At 39.9% G+C, this 21,691-nt stretch overlaps 1 protein-coding gene across 1 annotated transcript; it reads right to left on the minus strand.

The window, feature by feature from the left end:
• Positions 1 to 1,116: 1,116 nt before the first annotated feature.
• SCP2 (sterol carrier protein 2) lies at positions 1,117 to 21,660 on the minus strand. The gene is made up of 16 exons (XM_034063611.1): positions 21,603 to 21,660; positions 19,580 to 19,631; positions 18,923 to 18,994; positions 17,562 to 17,693; positions 16,562 to 16,626; positions 15,444 to 15,570; positions 14,513 to 14,576; positions 14,186 to 14,272; positions 13,300 to 13,450; positions 12,292 to 12,439; positions 10,869 to 10,976; positions 9,167 to 9,320; positions 5,862 to 5,955; positions 5,118 to 5,247; positions 3,205 to 3,284; positions 1,117 to 1,990 (listed from the first exon to the last, which is right to left on the minus strand). Exons 1-16 carry the CDS (start codon positions 21,645 to 21,647, stop codon positions 1,895 to 1,897), a joined length of 1,605 nt encoding a protein of 534 aa, XP_033919502.1. The 5' UTR covers positions 21,648 to 21,660; the 3' UTR covers positions 1,117 to 1,894.
• Between the last annotated feature and the right edge of the window lie 31 nt (positions 21,661 to 21,691).

Consider the following 21,691-nt stretch of genomic DNA (forward strand, 5'->3'; position numbering starts at 1 on the left):
AAACCTGATTAATATCAGACTGTATTTTAAGAAGTTTACAGTGAAGCAAGGCCACATCTGTCCTGTTTAACTAACGCCTTGGAAAAGCGGGTGACAAAAGCACTGAGTTAGTATGAAAGAAATGAGCCCCCAGTTTTCAGAGATGTAAAAAACCATCAGCTCAAGGCTAGCAGGGGTCAGAAAAGCAACTGGAGAAAGAGAAGTAAAACCTGAAAATGCTCTTGTATCTTGAAAGCCTTTCAACAGGACAACTGGTATGTAGCATAGAGGAAGGATACCTTTTGGTCATCCCCATGTGACACAGTTAAACAGAATGTCCTCTTCCAAGCTGTGAAGCCTGGAAGTGATCAGGCAAGGCTGTAAACACCATAAGTGCTTTGAAGCTGTGCAATGTTTCTTCCAGTAAAAACCAAACAAACCAACATAAAAGGCAACTAGGAGGTGTAAACCAAAACTGCAGTGGGTAAGATGAAAAGGAGTAACTTAATTCTACATGACATGTAGCTAAACTACAGAAATTCTTGACCTATGGACAAAAAGCTGTTGAGGATTCAAAACGGGACAGAACAAATGCATGAAAGACCATCCACCAAGAAGTTTAGATGCAGACCTACCACAGTGCACATTTGTGAGCTGGAAAAGAAAATTAAACCACCTGCAGCTAGGAAAGTATTCGGGATAAACAGATGTTTGGGCCGTGTTATTCCTTCCAATGTATCAAAGGTCAGAACATAGAGTGGGCTAGCTTGATTTTGGCCTGATTCAGTGCACCCATTGTTACTGCTAAGCATTTGCACTAGGTAAGCAGAATGATTAACGTGAATTAGCTCATTTTATTATGATTTTAGTTAAAGCAGGGAAGTGGAAGTTTATGCCCAAGTTCCTCAATCATGGCCCACATGTGTGAGGATGTATATATTGTATGTGTATATATATATATATGTATGTATACATGTGTATATTCTGGACCAAGATGTCAGCTTATCTACTAGCAATGTCCAAGGAGTTAAAAACAGATGACTGCAGGTACCCTTCATGACAACCTGTGTAAAACAGTCAATTCAGTGCATTAACATGAAATCCATGTTTATGAATCTGAGGAAGAGACACACAGAAGAACAGTAAAAGTATATTTAATTTTCTATTAAACCTCCAAGCAGGATACATTTTCCCAAAACAGAACTTAAAGCTGTTACATTTCATGATGATCAACGTCAGATTTTCTCAGGAGAAAGCAGGTAAGAACACTCCCTCTCTGCTTTCCTGGCAAACCTGATCTTTTGTCCAAGGTGAAAGGTACCAAAATCCTGTGAATCTCAAAGCAACATTCTAGTTCCTCCTTAATTCTGGGTATATTTTGTTTCTTTTTTAATTCCAAAGAAGTAATAAGAAAAGGATTTTATAGCAAATTCCTAAAGCCTGTTCTAAAAAAATGCTGTTACAGATCCCCTGTACAAGACCACGTTAATTTAAGCAGCAACAAATTTGCTAGAATGGAAGTCTGAAAGCGTTATTACAGCTTCAAATATATGCAACTAATGTAATTGATATGTCAAACTATCACCTTCCTCCCTCTCTTCCCAATGAAGCTGAACAGTAAAGCAGCCTCATTCAGCTCTAAGGTTTATAAAACTTTTCATATTAATTAAACTGGAATTGTCACAAATACCCACCATATACCATTTGTAAGAGTTAGTGCCTCAAGCTTAGCTTAAAAATCTTTGCCATAGAGAAACTGATGGAATATATTAAGAGAATTAAGGTCTCTAACCACATAATTTAGGTGAGAGAGGTCCAATCAAACCCAGCCTGCACCATGTTATTGATAATGCCTAGTTTCATTCTACTTTTCGTTGTGAAAAATATCAAGTATTAACTGTTTTTTCTAAGGAGCTCAAAGTTTAGCTTTGCCTGGCTGAAGCTGTAGATTCTGAAGTTTCATTGCCATGCCCATGTTCCCAGAGATCTTCAATTTGCCTTGAAAGAATGCCTAAAAAAGAAAAAGATGTGATGAAATGCAATATAACATATTACCTCAAATGCACCCTCCAGTTATAGGCTATTATGTGTGTGCAGGTCCCAGCCTGCAGTTCTGGAACTCCAACGTTTCTAGCAGACACCAGCATTCACCAAGAAATGTATCTTCCGATACTGGACGATAAAATAGTAAACTGAGGAAGTTGTATGCTTATTATATTTGTGACACTTAAAGAGAAAGAGCTTGGCATTGCTTGTTTCTTGGATTATCACAATGATGGATGTGTACACAAAGCAGGGCAGAATACCCAGTGTTTCAGTGATGACAGCTCATAGAATGAAAGTTCCCTACTTCAGTTGAAGGCAATAAAGCAGTGAGTGCACAGTAGATGCCACAAAGTATTTGTTACTCAAATCCCCCCCCCCAGCCATTACTGGGTCTGTTACTGATTAACTCAATTTTGCTAATCTAATGTGTGAAGCACACACTAAAGATGTGTGGGTTTTCCTCCAGACTTTGTAAAAAGATGAACCACACACACTAGAATATCCAAACTGGAGATGTAATTTGCAATTGCTTCTGAGTTTCCTATATGTACATTACAGCATCTCTGTAATGTGCTTTACCTTCAAATTTCTCCTAGACACAAGTCAGTTCCTGTTATTACCCAACCAAAATCTTAAAGAATGTTACCCCAAGCACTTCAAATTTAGAAGTACAGAACAGCAACTTAAAATTAACACAAACATCTGGTTTACTTGTGCACTATAACTGCTTTTGACACACAGATGAATAAAAAATCCCAACCAAATAATCACAGACATTCAGTGGATGCTCACCTCAATTTCTGTTGTTTAGCATCACGATAACTCCTTACACTAACGCCAGTTATGACTGTAAAGCCCTTCAGAGGGCCAGTGTTCTTCCTATCTTAAGTCACACTGCAAACAGCAGTTTCACCCTCTTCTCTGCAAACCAAGCAATAATAATATCCCCTTCTGGATTACCTATATGATGCCTGAGATACTATGTACCTCTTCAAGAGAGCAGATACTGTCTTCCTTGATTAATCTTACTTTGGCCAAATTGTTCAGAGGAAGTCAAGAATTGTCATTCTTCAAGTCTGTCATGGCAGTTTTGGAGGGGGGATTTATTTCAATGATTTCAACTTAAACACAGCCAAAACAAACAAGTCAGACCTTTTATCTCATCTTCGCTATACTTACTGTCTGAGGATTCATTTTGCCAGTCATGAGGGCTAACAGATCAGTGTCTGCCATTGTAATTGTACAATCTGCCTTCTTATCTGTAAGACAGAGTTGACAATGAAGATTTAAACTGAGAGATGAAACAGCAACAGAGGCTGCAACTCTATGAGGTATCTGTTGATACAAGTTAGCAAAATTGTACCGCAAATAAATACAAATAGCAGCCATTATAAAAGTATCAGCAAGAGTTCACAAGATCAGCAAGAGATAGCCAAGGGGCATCTGTGCCACCCTGTAGCACAGACAAGGTGCTACATCCCAACACTGAAGAAAGACAGACCTTTCTGAAGTGTGTTAAGCAAATTTATTCCTTGTAAAGAAATAATCTACTTGTAATCAGACAGAATGTTAACTGCAAGCATTGGCAGTGGTCTAAATTTGCTAGTATTTCAACTCAGAGATGAGTTGTCCCCTGTGATGCTCTTTGAAGATACTCATCACTGACATTTCTGGCATTTCCTGCCCTCTCCTTCAATGGGAACAACGTCTGCATTCTAAAAGCACTCATCTGAATTAATTCAACTCCAAAAGTTTTTAGGATCTTCTTATTAGAAATAAGCTGAAAACTTATCCTCATAAGCTCCAACAGAAACACTTGATGTATATACAAACAGGCTGAAACCTGCATGCATGTTTTCCTACACTCATCTTATTATGCAAATTGACTCTTTGGTAAAATGTCCACGCAACAGAAAACAGTGCTTTTCTTTTTGTAGTAACTTAGATCAATGAATTCCAAATCAAACATTCTGTCATGTTTTTAATTAAAAGCTTTTAAGATCCAGGTTCATGGATATATGAAATTCTGACAACTATTGTCTTTGGCTTTTTATAATTCACTAGGATGCATGACTACAGAAATCAGACAAACCAATAAAAAAAGAAGTACAATCCTTTGTTTCCAAGGATTCTATAAAATCCAAGAATTTTATGAGGTTCCCCACCACTACCCAGTCTGTGTCTTATTTATGCCTGCCTCACTTGGAGCATTGTGTGCCGTTCTAGTGTTCCTCAACATAAAGGTGACATGGAGCTGCTGAACAAGTCCAGAGGAGGCCACGAGGATGATCAGGGACTGGAGCACCTCCCATATGAAGACAGGCTGAGAAAGTTGGGGCTGTTCAGCCTGGAGAAGAGAAGGCTGCGTGGAGACCTCAGAGCAGCCTTCCAGTATCTGAAGGGGGCCTATAAGGATGCTGGGGAGGGACTGTTCATTAGGGACTGTAGTGACAAGACAAGGGGTAACGGGTTCAAACTTAAACAGCAGAGTTTTAGATTGGGTATAAGGAAGAAATTCTTTACTGTTAGGGTGGTGAGGCACTGGAATGGGTTGCCCAGGGAGGTGGTGAATGCTCCATCCCAAGGCCAGGTTGGATGAAGCCTTGGGTGATATGGTTTAGTGTGAGGTGTCCCTGCCCATGTCAGGGGGGTTGGAACTGGATGATCTTAAGGTCCTTTCCAACCCAAACTATTCTATGATTCTATGATTCCACCAGTGTCTCCAACAGATTACATTTTTGGCCCAAATTTTAAAAGGTGAGATCAACAAAACCCCTGAGATCTGAATTATTTCATTAGGGGGTTTTAACTGTTATTCCTGTAAGAGTCATCTGACAGATCTGTCTGAAGCTTCTAACAAAATGTGCAGTTATACAGACAGAATTCAAAGATGTTTCATTCTTGGTCCAAAGATCATGGATTAGAAGTATCAGTAATAAGAAAAAGATGAAACTGAAGGTAGCTAAGCTTAAAGTTAAGGCAGCTCTACACCACTTTTGCTCAAGGTCACTACAGCTTAAACAGAGTATGAATTTATATTCTTGTCATTAATCTGATGTGGTTTTGCAATGACATACTAAAATAGCACTCACCTGAATTAACTGCTACGGAGCCCTTGCCATTTTTCACATCTACTACCCAAGTTGCTTCTTTCCCACCAGGACCATCTTTTATTTTGAAGGCAAAGACTCCACCAATTTTCTTGACAAATTGCTCTCCTTCCTGGAATGACCATGCAATGTGTGAATGATCCATTTACTTCAAAATAACTTTAGCATAGTTTGAATGAAATAAAGTAATCTAAACACCTTTGCCCTTTAAACGAAAAAGAAATCCCCATTTCCCTCTATCAGGCTTCATTCAAACAATTTACTAAAAAATAAAGACACCCAAAAATACCAAAACAACCCCCCACAAACTATGACTGTCCATGTATTTATATTAAAATCTATCAACTAAGAAAAATGACCAGTGTCCTAACAGTCTTGTCTTGATACAAGCCTGACAAAACGTGATTTATTCCTCTAATCACACTAGCAAAGCAAGCAATAAACACCAAGTATAAACTTTAGATTTCCTCATTTAGCTACAAGCTCCTCATGTCCAATCTGAACGTGCCTTTTCTGAAATACACTTATGCAGGTAGGAACTGGCTGAAAAAAGATGTTTTTAAATCATGGTACAGCATAGAAAGATTTCTGGCACAGCAGAACTCAAAGCTGTAACTTTAGTTTCAGTAAGGAGTACTGAGGAAGTAACTGATGATACTATATACCCACGAGGCTTCACACATATCCTGCCATAAATTACAACAGGGAAAAGAAGTAGTCAAATACCTCTTGGAGCTTCTTTTCAATCTCCTTGAAGACCAAATGTGACTTAAATCCATCCACTTCTGCGCTGAGAGGCACAGCCGCAATACGGCCCGTGCTGCAATGAGAAACCCAGTCATTTATAGCCCTTTAATCACATTTTCTGCATATTCAAATTATCATGAAGAGGCCTCTCACACTAGTGAGAACAGCCACACCAAAACACTTCAGCAGGATAGAGCATATATATGACATCTGTATGAAGCTTACTATCTGGTGGGCTTGACAGTCTGAATGACAATCACTTGAAGTACCTACATGTCTTCGCATGTATAGACATGACACTAATCTTACAATGGTAGCAGATCATCCAGCTTAACTAGCAAACACTACTGTCACAGCTGGTGTGAGGGGAGAGCAGCACATGCACCATCTCAGAGAAATACTTCTTTTTTTGGCAAAACAAATCTTTCCCCTCCCAGTTCAAGCGGGGCTCAACCATTACAAGAGGTATTATGCATTATTCCCGATTCTCTGGAGCAGTCATCCTACATGGCCTGAATTAACAGCATGAAACCTAATTCTTCACTTCTACAGAGGCCCCCAAAGATGAAGTATAGATATGTCCAAAGAAGTGGCAATTCAAGCAGCAGCAAGAAGAACAAGCTTACAGATATTACCATCTCTTGGCAGCACAGTTCAAAGCTGTGGTCAGGTCTGATACTGTTACAGTGACAGAATCACTTAAGCAACCTTGCTACAACTTGTGTGGTACTAACACTACCCCACACAGGTATGCAAGGGTAGCAATAGTAGCGACTGTCTCATCTGAAGAAGGCATATCAATTTTGCTAATAAACCAAGGCTGTACTAACAGGATGTAAAGCTGTGTCAAAAAAAGAACTGTTTCAAAGACTAATCCAAACCCAAATCAAGTCCTGCTGTCATTTACCTTCATGTACATTCTTAGCAGCTATTACTAAAGTCACTAATTACAAGGTAACTCTTAATCCAGTGATTAAGATGGGACTGTGCTTTGCTGTAGAAAACATGGTATGAAGTATCTTCATTAACATTCATGAAATGCCACCACCTTTGCCTTACTTACACAATACACATCATCACTCTATTACATAAGCAGTGTCAGGAGAGATCAGCCACACTGTTTCGTTCCAAAGTCTGATTAATATACATTAGTGCAAATCCTTGTGTCAGGTGCCTCCTGCACACCAAGCCCTTGGGAGAACTAAAAGGTTTTAAGCCTCTCTAATGCAAGATCAAACTAGTATTGCTGAGATTTGAGCTGTGCCTAAGAAAGACTCTTAAAATATCTCCATACTGATGAGGGTGAAGTGAGCTGTAGTAAATGAGACTTAAGTTCTTTCAGGAGAAATACTATTTATACATGCAAAGCTTTTCCTGATAGGAAGGCAATACTTCTAGTAGTACCTCAAGGATAACAGTACATATAGAGCAACAGATTCCCTGTTTCATACAATATTTTGTAAGACAATGCTCAGAGCAATGGAAAGCAGTATATTCCCTATAGAAATCTTTCACCCTGTGATATGAAACTGCACCAACTCCCACTGCCAAGTTTTGTGAGCATGTTTGAAGGGAATCTATGAGAAAACACATATCACACATTTTCTCATGTGGTCTGCCCTCGCAAAAGTGGTAAAATTGCCACTTCTGACACAGTACTATAGAATTGACACTAACACAGAAAATCACTGCTACAGCCCTTCAAAGTCCAACTGCTTCTCTCATTACCTAATCCAAAGATTACATTGTCACCTCCCAGGAATGGTACAGGCCTAGCTAAAACAGACATTAGAAACCTGAGTTGGAAGGGGAATATTTCTATCTGGAAGTCCAATACCTGACACATTTTTGGAGCAAATATAAAGTATTGGGATCAAGCTTTAAAGCTAAAACCGTAATACCCACAAAGAATGGCTCAATCTTTCTACTCAAAGTTGAAAGTAAAAACATAAAGGGACCTGTGTATTAGAAGAGCATCTCCTGAAACTTTGGTGGATTTAAAATTCTAAATTATCTTCTCTCAGTCCATCCAGGCACAGAACTAGAGCAGACTGCAAGACAGCTTCATAGCAGCATTCTCCTCTCACCCTGAAGTGTGCTACCTTCCAAGTGCAAATTCTTTAGCCAGGACAGAAGGAGCAGCATGCCTGAATTCTAAGGAGTGATTTGAATACCAGTATAATACAGAGCTGAAAACAAGTCTTCATGAAACCAGACCAGCAACAATTGTAGCAGGGAAAACAGTGGGTATGTGTATTCCCATGGATGTCTGGCCTTTTTGGGCAGGCCAGGTTGGATGAAGCCTTGGGTGATATGGTTTAATGTGAGGTGTCCCTGCCCATGGCAGGCGGGTTGGAACTAGATGATCTTAAGGTCCTTTCCAACCCAAACTATTCTAGGAGTCTGTGATTTTAATGTGACCTGGTTTGTTCTTTAATGGTTTTTTTGTTAGCTTCTTTTTCTCCAAACATTAGAGTCTTCCTTACAGGAACTCATGTGAGCCATTTCTATGGCCCAGTCTGCTCTTTTCAGTAATTCAGAACTCACAGTGCAAGAACAGACACTGTGTAAGTTACAATCTCTTGTATTCACCTGTGGTGCTGCAGGTATGCAACAGTTCCAATTGCTAAGCAAGTTCTAGTTTACAGTGCAACCTCTTTCTTGAGCAGAGGCAAACAATACTACTAAAAATAATACATTTTGAAACACAAAGATGTGAGAGCACGGTCAGCACAAAGTGACCTTAGTTTACAGCACCACTGAACTCACTGCTGAAGTCCAGTTACAGAATAGAATTATAGAATAGTTTGGGTTGGAAGGGACCTTAAAGCTCATCCAGTTCCAACCCCTGCCATGGGCAGAGACACCTTCCATTGGAGCAGCTTGCTCCAAGCCCCTGTGTCCAACCTGGCCTTGAACACTGCCAGGGATGGGGCAGCCACAGCTTCTCTGGGCACCCTGTGCCAGCGCCTCAGCACCCTCACAGGGAAGAGCTTCTGCCTAAGAGCTCAGCTCAGTCTCCCCTCAGGCAGGTTAAAGCCATTCCCCTTGTCCTGTCCCTACAGGCCCTTGTCCAAAGCCCCTCTCCAGATTTCTTGCAGGCCCCTTTAGACACTGGGAGCTGCTCTGAGGCCTCCCCTTAAGAAGCCTTCTCTTCTCCGTGCTGAAGCCCTCAGGAGCGCTCTCCTGCTCTCCGCAGTGTGAAGGATGCGCACTCCGCAGGCTCCGCTGTCTCGGCAGAGGCAGCCGCTCGGCTCCCCGGGCCGGCGCGGTGCCGCTCTCACCTGCGGTGTCCCGGGAAGCCCATGCCGTACAGCGTCACCACCACGGCCCCGCCGAGGCCCAGGTTGTGCTGCAGCGCGACCTTTGCCCCGGGGACCTGCCGCCTCCCGGCCAGGCCGCGCAGCTGCCAGCAGAGTTCGGCGCACTGCGCCAGGCCTGAGGAATCGAGCACAGAGCGACACAAGGAACACGGAATGGGTATGTGCCATAAACCTCCCTCCTTGCAAAGACATTCAGGGACTACTAAAGATAGGATTTGAGGACGTTAATTCAGGTACATAGAAACAGCTTCTCCTGCGAGGCCCAGAATGAAGGTGGATCCTTTTTCATTACAGCCCCGATTTTCAGCTGACATTTCCCCTCCATCTCCCCTCACTATCAGCTATTTATGCAAGTGCGATCCCATTCCACCACACGTTTCTTCTTCCCTCCATCCCTTCCTCTCCTTTCTCCTAGGTAACTGTGTAGGCATCTGTATTTTACACATGGCACTGTACATACTGCCAACTGAAACTTTACAAACAGGGCAAGTAAGAGTGTTGTCATTCCAGGCACAGAGGAGAATTAACAGGTTTCATTTACACTCTTGCAGCCTCAAGGTTAGAATGTGCACAGTGGTACAACCTGCCCTGGGATGATTTGGAAACTTAAGGTGACTTGTATGACCTCTGATTGGCACACAGCTGGCCTCCAGACTGTTTTAGAGTGAAATTAAGCCGGCAGCCTGTAGACGTGGTCATTTTCTGCATGTTAACAACTCTTTCCCCTATCCCATGGCAATAGAAATGGGCACACCGGTAACTGCCTCTACATGTATCACTGAGTAACTGACACAAACTAAACACAAACCTAGCAATGTGATGTTCCCATCCTGTTACAGATACCCACAGTCTCATTTGCACAGTATGTTCTCCTTCCAAAGCTATCCAATATTCTCTCCATCCATCAACTGCAGGTTACCCAGCTGCTAAGATTAAGATTTGTTCTTTTACAAGGTTTCCTCTTCTCCAGTTTTCTAACAGCGTCTCATTTCCAAACAAGGAAAGTGAATTATCCTCACAAATCCAAATACATTATATCCATTATATATGCTTATATATGCATTATATATATTTATATGCCCATTATACATGCTTGCTCATTTGGAAGCAAGCACAGCAGTTTGAAGAAAACAAAAAACAAAATGAAAAAGGAAAGCCCATGTTGCTGGGAAATGATGCCTGAGCTTCCACTGTAAACATCAGGCAAATATTTTGCCATCCAAGTGTTACAGAAATAGCTTTTATTACAGCTAACAAGGGTACAGGCTATTCAGCTGCAGTAAAAAACTCCCAAATCTGAATTTTAAAGGATGAAAACAGGAAAACAGTTATTCAAACTACATTCAGCAGGAGTTGTACTATTGAGCAATTATTTAGCAAAAAGTTAAGCTGTTTTGCAGGTTGCTTTAATAACAGGGGGGAAAAAGCACCATAAAATTAAGTAAGTGCTCATGATCAAAATCACACTCTAAGTCCTTTAGTTTGAGCAATCCTACATAGTCAACCTGCCTTAGTTGGAAATGAGCATCAACCCCAGAGCTTCCTTCTAGTCTCATGAAGCCCTCATGTTTCATACAGACAAATGTAAGTGGGAAGCATCTGCTGGCCCAAGAGCTGTATCTTGTATCTAACTGGTGTGACTAAATGACATGGTTTTGCATACCTGTAGCACCAAGTGGATGTCCCTTGGAAATCAAGCCACCGCTAGGATTAATAACCCATTTTCCTCCATAAGTATTATCTCCTCTGTCAATCAGGTCACATGCTTTTCCTATAAAACAGTAATTACAAAAGTAATCACTTTTAAGTGATTTTTCAATTCTGTTGTCACCAAGTTGCAAGTACCAGGTCAGTTTTGCACATCTAAATCCACAATGTGGTTTATGCCATTTCACTAATCTCTAATTAGACTAAAGTCTAATGAGCCTACCATTTCAAGATAAGTTTCACATACTGTTAAGGTCAGACTGACTAAAAGGTGGTGAGAACTACACTATTAAATTACTATACACATGACTTACTGGACAGTCAAGTACCATCAGAATTGTTCTTTATCTTCAGTTAAAAGAATTAATCTAAAAAGCTTAATGTTCTGATTTAAACAGCATCAAACATTTACTGGTTTTACTGTAGATACCATAAAAACCATGAGAAGCATAGCAGTAGAAAGCAAGCAATGGCAAATACTGGAAGACCTACAAACACAGGAAGTCTTCCTAAAGTTCCACAAACTTGTTTCAGTGAGCAATACACCATCTAGTGACAGAGTATGATATTTTCCCTAATTAAAAACAAATTAGAGAAAGACTACATCAGATGGTTCTTTATACAAAGCAAGAATACATTTAAATACATCAAATGCTAAAGTAGCAGTTCAATGCATGATTTATTTGAAATCAAAAAACCTCTTCAGTAGAAAACTGTAATGGTTGGATTTACATAAAAGAACTAAACTCCACTGCCATTTAACCTGTTGTAAATCCACTCACTTCAATGAATTAAACTAATCTGGACAGATTGTGCATTGTTACCCTGTTGACTTTGGAGGCATGTTCGCAACTTGCCAACAACTCTTTATTTTCAACAGCAAATACATTTCAAGATTTTGAGTGAAGTCGCACTGAAGATGAGTAGCATGCCCTCTACAGGCAGTTCTTGTCTCATTTTTATCTTCTTAAAAGGAATACAAAGATGAAAGGGAAATCTTGGGGTAGGTAACTATATGGCCCTGATAAGGGAGCATAACACCGAGAAAGATCACAGGAGTCCTCAGATTCCTTGTTCTGCTTGCTTAAAAGAGCCATCCCTGCACATGTTAGCCATAGGATTTCACAGAGTTGCCCAACACTTTAATTAGCTTTGTACATTTCTTCAGAAATCACAGTAAAGTGATTCTAGAATTTGCAGGTCTTCCTTATGTTACCACATTGGTAACTTGCTTTTCCCTCTTATGAAGTCAGCCAGTAAGACTTTCAAATACAGACTGGCCAATAGACAGTTCAAAGTTTTGATTATATGAACGGATACAAAGGCATTTTTAATGCTTTGCATTTTACTAAAACAATGTTCTCCATTGATGCTATTACCTTCTGGACAGAGTCCCAGAGCTTCATAGGTGATGAACTCATTAACTGAGAAACAGTCATGAAGTTCGATCACATCAACATCTGTAGGTTTTAGGCCTGCTTTTTCAAAACACTTTTCAGCAGCTTTTTTAGTCATATCATAGCCAACCTGCAGCAAGAAGAAATTGTACCTTAAAATATCATTAAGGACACATTAAAATTACAAGCAATTTCATTTCTACACTTAATTTTAAATGTGTTTCTATCTACCTTGAACTTGAGATAGGAGGTGGCATTCTAATTATTTTTCATGCATCTTATATCAGAGTTTAATATTCATACAGTATGAAGTGCATAGAAAGAAATAATATATTCTAAGTCTTGATGTTGGCATGTGGAAGCTTTGCTGGGGAATAACCTCTGTTTTCTCAACCTTGCTCACAAGCTAAATTGCTCCTTTGCATGACTCAGGCAAACAACCTTGAAACAAAGACTCAAACTGTCTCACTGCCTTTTTCAATCAGCCATCTAACTAGAACTGTACTTGAAACCCAAACAGGACATGACTGCAGTAGAAACTATTGGGTATTCTAATGGTTGACTTATATCCAGTTATTTTTATCAGTTTGCAGTGGGATCCAGATTTCACCGTTCATGTCTTTCCCTTCATTCTACTTAACCAAGTAGTGACTATACCCTACAGGTTATTTCAGGCTCAACATTACATAGACATAAGTAAAATTGTTTTAAATGGAGAAACCTTCTTGCTTTTCAATTGTTTAAGAGTAGCCTTTAAATAACTGGTTGAAAATGAGGGGTTTGATAGCCTGTTTATAAAGTTCTGCCTATTATTCCACAACCATACTCTTTGCTTCTTCCACCTGCCCAAACGAAATTACTTTTATATTCGCCACAGAGTATAAATTGCTTGCTAACTGACATGGAAATGTCTACAGTATCATTAAGACTTGCAAGTATTTAAGAACCCATCACTGAGGAGTACCAGGGAATACAGAACTGTAAACCTACCATCTTCATACAACTGTTTTCTTCAAATGTGCTTGGATAATCAGTAGCCATCACCTGGGCTAGAATTTCCACAGACTGTGACTGCAACTTATGCCTTTTCACAAACTCCTCACTACACAAAACTGCAGCTGCAGCACCATTTGATGTTGGACTGATTGGAAGAAAAATAATGATGTCAGCACTCTGTATTAGTAATGTCAATCTTCCATTGAATTATCTTTTAATGCAAACAAAACAACCCAGAAAGGACAAACAAAAAGACACTGAAACTATAAATTCCATCGGTGTTTGCTGGATACTTTAAGTAATAGTCTTAACAGACATTCGAAAAGCATGACATCAAAATACAAACAAATCATTATGGTTTCTTTCAATTTAGAAAGAATATCAAACTTTCTACCTGGCTATAGACATTGTTAGCAACAAGGCTTTCAGGAGGGTACAGGAAAGGCTGAAGAGAATAATTAACACTTAACAGTAGTGGATGCTCATTGATAACAGATACAGAATCAAGTGTTCAAGGCCAGGCTGGACAGAGCCTTGGGTGACAGTTTCTAGTGTGAAGAATCCCTGTTCATGACAGGGGGGTAGGAACCTGATGATCTTAAGATCCTTTCCAACCCAAACCATTCTTTGGTTCTATGAATGACAAGAGAGCCCCAAAGTACTAAACACATTTCAGCTTACTGCATTATGCTGTGAACAAGTACCTAGAGAGTGTTTGGTCAGCACAGAGATTCCACATCTGTTTTATTTATAAGAAGTTTTACTTCAAATAATCTGTCCATTTTACTTCACATGCAAACAGACTTTTATTTAACTAGATGTCCTACCGTATTTGGCTTAACCTCAAGTTTTATTCCACAATGCTAAGTCCTCTCCTTACCAACACTGTAAGACAGTCAAGAAATCAAAAATCTTGCGAGAATGCAAAACTTCATCTAATGTGTACTTCTGTTGGAACTGGGAATACCTGGCAAGAACAGACAGACACCATCTTTTAGTACAGCCCTTAGCAGTAGACACACTAATATCACACTATTAGGCAGATACAGAGCTGATTTTACAAAGTGTAAGGCATTGGATATAGAGTTTATCCTGGGTGTCATTTTCACACCCTAAGAAATAATATACTCTAAAAATAATACTCAGTTTTGCACGATGTTTTTAACAGCAACATATGTTCAGTGTAGAGGCAGAGAATGTAACTCACGGGTTGTTAGTTGAATGGCTATGATTTTTCCATGCAACTTTTGCAAAGTATTCTGGATTTGTCCCTGGAAGGGGAAAGAAAGCTGTGCTGAAATGTTTGTTTGCCCAAGCAGTGCTAACATAGCATTTTAAATATTGGTTTGACTTTTACAAGCATCTTTACGAGAGACTCATTGTCATCAGGGCTTTCCTTAGAACTCAACTCAAGTCTAAAAATTAGATAAAGGCTACTAAAAAGAACTGAGGTTTACCTAGCAGACATCCTATTTGGATATTTAACACTTACTGACATAAAAATACAGAAAATAAGTGTCTTTTATTTGAGGTATTATTATATTACTGAAGCTCAAATGCCCATTTTCCTATTGGTGCAAAACAGCTGTGGTGAAATACTGGAGCCTGTCTAAAATTTTCCCACATACTAGTCTAAAACTAAGAGCAAATAAAAGATGCTCAAACCACCAGCGTGTTATCTTGGAGCCAATTCCCTTGTCCGCTGAGGGGGTAAGAAATGGTAGTGGCAGCAGCCTAGTGCTATAGATTAAATCAAATACCCAAAAGCTTTTGTGAGGCAATTCAGTCTTAAGCCTCTCTACCCATCCTAAGACACATGGAAAAAATGCAGGAAGTTACACAATCTTATTGCACAAATCTTACAAAAGCACAAACCATTTCATTAGCATGATTACCAGACACTCTGTACCACAGCCTTATTTTGCCTCCTGATGGTTTTGCTTGCCTACACATCACCAACTTTTCTGTAGGTAACTCTTTATCCAAATGTATTCTTGTATGTGTTAGCTGCAATTGTCGTACTTGGGTAAAAGAAAGGACACTGAATACCATCAGTTTAAAAAAACCAAAATCCTAGTAAGTTTTAATTCACTTCATTAGAAGAGGACAATGAAAAAAAATTATGTCTTTTAACATACCATATTTCTCCATATGTTCTTTGCCAGCATTTGCAAACATCTGAGGTGCTACAGGAGCACTTGCTAAGCCATATTTATTTATCATAATTTCCAAATGTTTGTCCATTGGATTAGTTCTGTCTGAAAACTAAAAAAGAGGAAGAGTCATAAAGCGAGTCATAAAGCAAGTCATAATTTCCTTTTCTTTACAAGATCACCACAAAAGTGCTGTGTATTTCAAGCAAAACAGAAGGGTTTGATATATTAACAAATCCACTGGACATGCTGCACCTTAGTGACATGCACTGAAGCATTCATAACTTCCCTACAATAAGAAAGAGTAAATATGATTCATGGCAAGGACTATTCCTATATGGCTTCTCGCCTCAGCTTAAAATCCTACAGTTAATGTAGTTCCAAGTTATAAAATCAACACTGTATTACTCTTTTTAATAAAGCTTAGATGAAGTATCATAAAGCAGATTAAAGATAACTCTTACTCCAAATCAGTTGTTAAATTTAAAATTTCTCACCCAAACCTCTGCATATATAATCAGATTTGGCAGTTGTGTAGTTAAATGGGCTCTAATATTGCTTGCCAGACATATGGGCTCTAATATTGCTAGCCATAAGGCAGAATACAAACAACCCACACAGACAGTTCTCCAGTAAAAACAAAGAAGAGGCAGGAAAGAAAGGTTTACAAAAGCCATTAGTTTTTGGGAAAGTGCTCAACTGAGTAAGCATCAAGCAAAAAGCCAGAAGACCCAGATTCTTTCTTTGATTTGCTGTGTCATTTTGATAAAGACAGTTCAGTTGCTCAGTGCTTCAGTATTCTATCCGATGTTTTCATTATTGCCCATTTACCCTGCCTTTAACATATTGGTAAAACACTAAAAGCATGACATACCAGCAAAAAATTCATTCTAGAACATTCCACAAAATTTGTGTATCACAGCTGCAATCAGATTCATAAAATTCATTAAAAGTTTCTGTGGATCAAAACAATGGCTTATTTTGTAATCATCTATGGCAGCATCTTAAAGCAATCGGTATTTATTAGCATATGTCTCAGAGAATGAGGAGGTGTATTTAATCTATGAGTGTAATGAAATGCATGGAGTGTTTCAGACACTTACACCTGAGGCAAGGGATCCTTTTGCCATCCTCTCAAAGCCAAGGGCCAGAACGCAGTCTGCCAAACCTTAAGATAAAAATTGTGGCTATTTAAAACACAGTGTAATGATAAATGACATTATGTACTAGCAACTATTCAATAACAAGAGATACACATAAATACCTACCAGCTGTTCTTCCTCCTTTCTTCATTTTTGAAGGAGAGACAAATTGGGGTGGGAATTGTACTGATACAAACATATTGATACTGAAGAATGAGAGATCGCTACAGGGGCTGGGTTTACTTTCAACCTGTTTGACAGCAATTATCATAGATGACCAAGCACTTACATCTCTACTACAAATACTACAATAATAATACAGAATGGTACTATCGTTTTCATTCCAGAAACATCAGCACTTGAGTGCAAGAAAGTATCAAAGGCCACAAAGGAACTGCAGAACTGCAGAAACAGAAGGAAAGACTCATCCGTCAGTTCAACGCATGGTCTGTCAAAAGGCATCCAAAAAATGCATTCAAATACTGGTGTTAATTTCAAGTTAAAAAAAAAGAAGAAAAAAGTCATGCTTTTAAACAGATTCTTTTCTCCTTTTCATCCTGCAGAGTCTAGTGTCTATAATGCAACTTCTTCTGCACTACTCCAGACAATTCTTCCAGGAAAAACTTACCTGGCTCCCTACTTACTAGGTTCATGCAGCTTCTGACACAGAAAAGAACATTTCTATCCATACACACCATCTTACTGCATCACTGACACAGTCTCTTAGGTGCACACATGATGTTCGAGTGATAGCCTTGCTCTTTTAAGTGCTTGGTCATATGTTTGCATATATGTAAGTGATCAACCTTTTCCGCTGAGGAAGAAAACACCATTTTGCCTATGAGGATAGTACACTTACAACTTGGAGTACTGGCCCATTCACTAGTTCCATTCCTCATTCAAGTTATATTTATAGAAATAGAGAATATGTATTACCTAGCCCCAGAACAAAACAACTCACCTCCTTGTACTAGTTGTCTGGCCATGAACAAAGCAGTTGATCCAGTAGCACAGTTGTTGTTAACATTAATGATAGGAATGCCAGTCAAACCCAAACCGTGATAGATTGCCCGCTGTCCACAGGTCGAATCACCTTTGTGCATGGACACATTAAAATAAGGTACATGTTCAAACTTGGCTACCAAAACAAAATCCAACCATGTGTGTGCAATGCTAATACTTCAACAGTAAACTTGAACTTTTGAACTGTCATCTTGAGTATCCATTGTACAAGAACCTTAGAAACAAGATGAAAATCATCATATTTTATAAACATAAATTAGTCCTGCTTCTGTGATAAGAGGCTGTGAATAAATGGAAGGTAACTGGACAGGACAGAAACATCTTACAGGTGTGGCTTGGAAGCTGCTAGAAGTATTCCAGCTGATTGACCCTACTAATGTCCTAATACAGTCATTAATAGAGAAACAGAAAGTAAGTAAACAGAAAACACTCTCTGGAATGGAAACAAATTCCCTATAATAGATATCTGACTTTGACTGCTTTGAGAAATACACCAGGCATCTATGTACTGGAGTGCTAAGAAAAGGTTCAAACCAGTCATTTAACACCATCTCCTTTCTCTACATTAAGCAGTACATGCAAGTTAAAAGCTTCTGCTAAGGGTGTCTACTAGAAAACTGGAGGGTTGTGCTGGTTTTGGCTGCTTCAGCTGCAAAGCATTATTCTCAAGCCACACTACTGCATGTGCTTCAATAGTCTTATACAGTACATTAAATCATGGTTATCTTTCTGTATCTGTCCATAGGACTGAAAAAGCTATGAACCTCCTACAGAGTACATCTCATCTATCACTTATGAGTTGAGTCCAAGCACATACCTGTGTTGCGTTGTTGGGTTGAAAGTTCAAAGACACATTACAGTTTTGATCCCCAAAATACCCCCTAACAACTCCAGAGTAGTGGACAAACAAGAATATCCACTCCAGTGGGCAGACAACATCACACAGAGAATAAATGACTTTTCAAGTCCACTGCCATAACGTAAGGTTTGCACCACATGAGTAAATACACAACCTGATCTTGCTGAAAGAGTTTCTTGCATAAAACATATTTGCAAGACACAACTTCATACAAGTCTTTCCATAACCATGAATACAACTCTAAACTCCATACATACACAGACATAGATCCATGACCACTAAAAATAATAGATTTTTTTTAAAGTCTGAGGCAGTTCTACACAATTAAATATAACCTGAAATGGAGGGGATCCCTCACACTTCATCCACACAGATGTGGACAAGCTTTATCTACACAGATGTCTGCAAATGTCACATCTCAAACAAATGACATTGCTTACCATAAACATAACCCACACATGCTTGCTCCACTTCTGAGTAAGGAATCCCAGCATCAGCTAAAGCCTTTTGGCCTAAAAGAAGTTAAAGAGTTGAAAAGAAGTTAAAAGTTGAACAAAAAAAACCCCACCAAACCCATCTTTCATAACCAGAACAAGCAGACCTAGAGTACTATGTATTATTCACGTATTCACAGATAAGAAAAAGAGATAGCTGTAAAAATTACTTATTATATGATGCAGATGGTTAATAAATCTTGCATCTTAATTCTCATAAAGACAATTTTGCAGTGTTTTGAGTTCTGAACAAGCTCCTCTATCAGAAAATTTCATGCATCTGTGTTCATACACATTGTTCCAATGAAAGTACATTTGAAGAATATTGATAGGATATAGGTAATAATATAGGTAATAATATAGGACACTTAAAATAAATGTCCCAGTGAATTTTAAGCTGTCCTTCTGACTTCAGCACAGGAACGCAGCAAGTTAAACAGGTCGGTTATGGATTTTATGAGGTTTTTGTCCGTTTTAGATTTGCTTTTAGTATGTGTCTATTTATTGAACAGTAGTATTCTCTCATATGTGTAACAAAAATATTAACTGTCAGACTTAAAATAAGTGTCAAAAATCAAACTAAATGCTTCATTATTAAATTACCTGCCTCCTTAGCCATGTCAGGATAATCCATGCTCTCACTAGGCTTTGCAAACTGATGGTAAAAAACAAGGAAAACAAACAAGAAACCAAACAAGAACAAATGACAATGAGATTCAATAGCTCTTTTGCTCCAACTGGTATATTTAAAGCTTTATATTTAACTTAGAAATAAGTTTATGAACAATCAGCTTTAAATAATGCAAAGAATTACATTTAATTGACCCAAAAACACATGCACAAAACCTGCACAATTCCCAAGTGCTACTGACAGGCCCTGTTGTTAGCCTGTGATGGCTAACAACAGAAAATAGTACCCAGGGCCACCTTTGCCCAGTGTTGAAAGATCCATGATTTAAATGGAGATATACAATAACCCTGTCCAAAGCCTTTGGGTGGGGGAGAGAATAACTGTCATCCTCACTGATTCATTGCAACACAAGACATAATTTTCACTAAGGCTTTGATAAGTATTTCCCTTCCACTTCATTTTGTTATCCTCCTCTTTGTAACACGAAAATGCTTGGGTTTTGTATGGAACTTAATTATCTATAACCCTCCTTTTCCTGAGCCTTATTCCCCTTTGTTACAAATCCTTTCATACCTTCCCTCTCACCAGAGAGGTGGTATTTCTATTTTCTTTGAAGCATGACTCATTAGAAACTACCAACAAATATATGTTGTGCATTTTCACATCATTCACAAAAGGTGTCAGTGCTAAAATACCCCACCTCATACTAACAGCTGGTAGTTCTACACATTATTCAACCTTCACTGTTAGTATATAGAAGGTAATATGCTAACTCCTGACGCTCACCACACAGCTCCAGCCGCTCACAACACTTAGCTATACTTTCTGTAGTGCCTCATTTCCTTAATTTAGACAGAGAGCCTTAATCCTGAAGGTCACAAGGAAAATCAGTCAATGAACTGATGACTGCAAGTCTGTAAGAGCAGTTGATGCTATCTGGGCTAATGAAGAGGGGAAAAGAGTACTGACAATTTCTACTAAACTGGTAACCGAGAGGATGATCCACTCATGAAAATGCAAGGCACGGTCTGTGGGACTAACAATTACACACGCAGGAAGCACAGACTGTTGTTTCCAGAAGGTATACTCATCTTTAGAAGACATTACATCATTAAGGTTAAAAAAGAGAAAGGATACAATGCTAAAGGACTTCATTATAGAATAGTTAAGATGCAGTTTGGTGTTTGACAAGTTTTAGTTGTCTCTTCCACGCTACCGTTCCCCTCCTTGAGCATATCACAAGTGAGTTTAAGCAATATGAGTTTAACACCACTAAACCATGTCTCTTTAAGTGCCACAGCTACATGCCTTTCCAACACCTCCAGGGATGGTGACTCCAGCCCTTCCCTGGACAGCCTGTTCCAATGCCTGACCACCCTTTGGGGAAGGAATTTCTCTTAACATCCAGTCTAAACCTCCCCCGGTGCAACCTGGGGCCACTTCGTATCCTGTCACTGGGTACCTGGGAGAAGAGACTGACATCCACCTCACTGCAGCCTCCTTTCAGGTAGCTCTAGAGGAGCCACGCTGTGTGAACTCTGCTGGCCACCAAATGACCGGACTCGGGGTCAGTCCCCACCACCACATCTGCCCGGCACCTGCTCTGCTGCTGCCAGTGCCCCGGAGCCCTTCAGCTTCGGGCGCTTCAAAACACTGGGCCAAGCCCTTGACCAGAGGCTGTAGTGACACGGCACCCACTCTGCCCGCTATAGATCTGTTACACTGACTTTCGCAACGGAGCTTCTTAATGTTTAACTTGGCCGGTGGGTCAGCTCTCACCAACCGAAGGTGAACGCTGTACAGAGCCGCTGTGGCCCAGGCCCGATCCGCAGGCCCAGGCCGGCGCCCTGCACCACAGGGAACACGCAAAGCGGGGACGCCCGAAGGGGACCAGACCTGCTCGGGCCGACCCCACCTCAGGCACAGGCAGCGGCGCCAGGCCCCGCCGTGACCTCCCGCGCCGCCTCACCGCAGACGGCGCAGGCAGCCCCGTACCTTGGTCATGCCAACGCCCACCACGAACACCCTCCGATGCACCATGATGGCGGTGGAGCCCTGCGCCCGCTCCCCTCAGCCTCAGCACC

This window comes from Melopsittacus undulatus, chromosome 6 (assembly GCF_012275295.1).
Source record: "Melopsittacus undulatus isolate bMelUnd1 chromosome 6, bMelUnd1.mat.Z, whole genome shotgun sequence".
In the NCBI taxonomy this organism is placed as follows: domain Eukaryota; kingdom Metazoa; phylum Chordata; class Aves; order Psittaciformes; family Psittaculidae; genus Melopsittacus; species Melopsittacus undulatus.